This window comes from Drosophila obscura, unplaced genomic scaffold, assembly GCF_018151105.1.
Source record: "Drosophila obscura isolate BZ-5 IFL unplaced genomic scaffold, ASM1815110v1 contig_188, whole genome shotgun sequence".
Taxonomy (NCBI): Eukaryota; Metazoa; Arthropoda; class Insecta; order Diptera; family Drosophilidae; genus Drosophila; species Drosophila obscura.
In genome coordinates this window covers 890,647-893,701 of record NW_024542776.1, presented here as the reverse complement: position 1 = coordinate 893,701, position 3,055 = coordinate 890,647, and the positions used below count along the sequence as shown (strand labels likewise).

The window sequence follows — 3,055 nt, the reverse complement described above, 5'->3', positions numbered from 1 at the left end:
AATATTAACCACATGGACCGGAGTAAGCATCAAGCAGGGACTGGGATGTCAGTCCAAACGTCGGTGGAAAGCGTGACTGCTACCACCGGCAGGCACGGGGAGGAGCAATCCTCTCTGCGTGTCGCCAGCGGTCACAACTCTGATATGGCGGGAGCAGGTCATATTAGTTTTAAAGCTACTGCCACCAAAACGCCTCTCTGCAAGCTGAGCCGCACGGGTGCCGTGGTCGAAACAGACTCGGACCTGGAGAGCGTGCTCAGCGTAAGCAGAACGGAGGAAGAGAGCCTTCTCCGCTCGCCTGAACCAGATATCAGCTCCCTGCGTAGGGAAGGGCCGAAGCGTTTTAGAGAGGGGATGAAGGCTAAGGCCCAAAAATCCAAAGCCAAGGCAAAGAGGACAGCTCCCAAGAGGAGAAGTCCAAAATTAGCCTGGGCTGAGCAAAAGGTAGAAGAGGGGCGTCTCCACTACGCGCAGATGTCTCAGCTAAAGGCGACGAAGGGCGAATTCGCCAATAGGGTTGAGGAGATGATGGCCACCAAAAGGCAACGCTCGATCGAGAGTGCCAAGGACACTCCGGCGGGCAAGCGGCAACGCGGGCCCAAGGTGGTTATCCCTCAACCTACGAAGACGAAGAAGCCCAAGCAGAAGGCCAAGGTGAGCGACGGTGATCGACCGCAGCGACGAAAATGGAAAGATGACGGCGGCGCAGTGGAAACAGGTCCACGCCCAGCTGGTAGACTGCCTTTTCGCGCGAATGGAGGACGAGCCGGACGCTGCCATGCCCACCTTCGACGGTGCGGGATGGCTGAACGGGGTGAAGATCCTCAAATGTAATGATGACCCGACGAGGAAGTGGCTGTTGCAAGTGGTGCCCAAATTGGAAGCTCTGTGGGAGGGGACCAAGCTGGAGGTAGTGGACAGGGAGATGATCCCTTCCATCCCAAAGGCGAAGGTGCTCTTCGCCATTTCAGTCCAGGGAGACCGAGCACTGAAACTCCTCCAGAGGCAGAATACAGAGGTGCCAACGGCTGACTGGAAGATCTTGCACGCTGGTAGCCCGTTACCCAATGAGGGGGGGCCAGCACATGATCATCCAGATCAACAAGGAGGCAGAGGACATCCTCTACCCGAGATTCGCGAAGATGGCATGGGGCGTAGGCAATGTCTACCTACGTCTCAAAAAGCGCCACCCCGAAGACAAGGACGCGCACACCCTGCAGGCAGGCGAGGTGGAGAAGGACCTAGGTCTGGAGTCCATCGTGGAGGCCGCCCAGGATCTTGCGCTGGACGACTCTGATGCCGCAGAGGACGAGGACGGTGACCTGACTATAATAGTCAACCCGTCCAGTGCAGTTGATCCAGCCTCCCACATTGAGAGTGCTGCAGCTCAACTTGCATAAAAGCAACGTCGCGTCGGCGGAGCTCCTCATTGCCTTGGAGCAAGGGCCCGTCGACATAGCTTTGGTCCAGGAGCCATGGCTTGCCTCTGGCAATGCTGTGGCCGGACTAAAGTCCTCCAATTACAATATTTTCTACCCACCATCGGTAAGCATGACCAGAACCGCCGTACTTGTACGAAAGGGCATCCATGCTTATCTTATGTCTCATTACAGCACTGAAGACCTGGCAGTGGTGATGCTTGAAATCGAGGACAAGCGCCTTATGGTGGCATCCTGCTATATGGCAAACGACAGGCCAGCTCCACCGGAGGAGCTAAGGAGTCTGGTGGCGGAAGCCAGTCCGAAAGACCAGCAACTCATAGTTGGTACGGACGCCAATGCCCACCATAGCGTGTGGGGAAGCCCCGATATCAACGAAAGAGGTGAGTCACTTCTAGACTTTATACTACCCACTAACCTAGATGTAGCAAACGTGGGGAGGAGCACACCTTCGTAGGCCCCACCTCGTCTAACGTCCTAAATCTAACACTCGTAACGGGGAACAGTACTTTGGTATCTGGCTGGAGAGTCCTTGAAAGACCATCCTTCTCAGACCCCAAGTACATTCAGTTTAAGTGCGAATTTAAACACTCTCCGAAGATAACTGTCTATAGAAACCCCCGGACAGTTACCTCGAAGCTCGCGACTCGTCCGGGCACAGTGATATCCCCGGAAGAAATAGAAACGTCCCTAGAGACCCTCTCCAAGGAGCTACTGGATGCGTACCACGCAGCATACCCACCCTCGAGAACGAAAAAGAGAACAAGACCACTCTGGTGGAACCGGGACTTATCGCTTCAAAGAAATAACCTCAAAGAATTCTTCAAAATCGCCAAACTGGCGAACGTCGAGATAATCAATGAGGAATACAAAACCCTACTCAGGGAGGCACAAAGAAACTCTTGGAGGAACTTCTGCTCCAATATCGAGAAAGTCCCAGAAACGGCCAGACTCCGGAAGCTGCTATCAAAGCAACCCGCCATACAGAGTCAGCTGAAACGAAATGATGGACAATGGACTGAGGGCAGCGAAGAAGCCCTAACAGCACTAATGGAAGCCCACTTCCCAGGATGCACCGAGGTCGCTGACGCTACAGAAAATTCTCCTCGATCCTCACGGATTTCGAAACCGCGTAAAAACACTCAGAAGGTCCATACGCACCAATCCGGACAACTAAGGGCCATATTGGCCTATGCGTGGCCCCGTGAGGCCCGTCCGGGACAACCTAACCTAACTTAACGTTTCAAGCGGTAAAATGTGATTTTCGGAGGTTTGGTCAACCAATTTTAGATCAGCCGTCTCTACATAAATTTTAGTAAACAATACCTTAAACGACACTGAATTAATGCACCTATATAAAAAAATATAAAGTATATTTTGTATTCGACTTTTCCTGAGTTTTTAAAGTTAAAATTTCGTAGAAATTACAGCACCAAAATCATCATTTTTGCATTTGAAAGCTTAATATTTCCCAGACGGTAAGCTAAAACCATGAAGTGCTTGGGCTCAGAATGTTAAATTTATTTAAACCAGATGTGAGACACTTAAGTTAAAAGAAGCGCTACCTCTGAAAAAAAGGTCACAACAAAATTTGTAAAATTAAAAAAAAAACGAGA

General features: G+C 51.5%; 1 protein-coding gene across 1 annotated transcript; it reads left to right on the top strand.

The window, feature by feature from the left end:
- The first annotated feature begins 354 nt into the window (after positions 1 to 354).
- LOC121404200 lies at positions 355 to 1,636 on the top strand. The gene is made up of 3 exons (XM_041593434.1): positions 355 to 654; positions 719 to 1,052; positions 1,614 to 1,636. The coding sequence occupies exons 1-3, from the start codon at positions 355 to 357 to the stop codon at positions 1,634 to 1,636; spliced, it is 657 nt and encodes a 218-aa protein (XP_041449368.1).
- The last annotated feature ends 1,419 nt before the right edge of the window (positions 1,637 to 3,055 follow it).

Excerpts from the sequence above, each read along its gene's own strand:
- LOC121404200 (XM_041593434.1), top strand. The coding sequence starts at position 355 with ATGAAGGCTAAGGCCCAAAAATCCAAAGCCAAGGCAAAGAGGACAGCT. Across the intron at positions 655-718 it reads AGCCCAAGCAGAAGGCCAAG|GTCCACGCCCAGCTGGTAGA; the intron begins GTGAGCGACGGT and ends CAGTGGAAACAG. Across the intron at positions 1,053-1,613 it reads CTGGAAGATCTTGCACGCTG|CACTGAAGACCTGGCAGTGG; the intron begins GTAGCCCGTTAC and ends GTCTCATTACAG.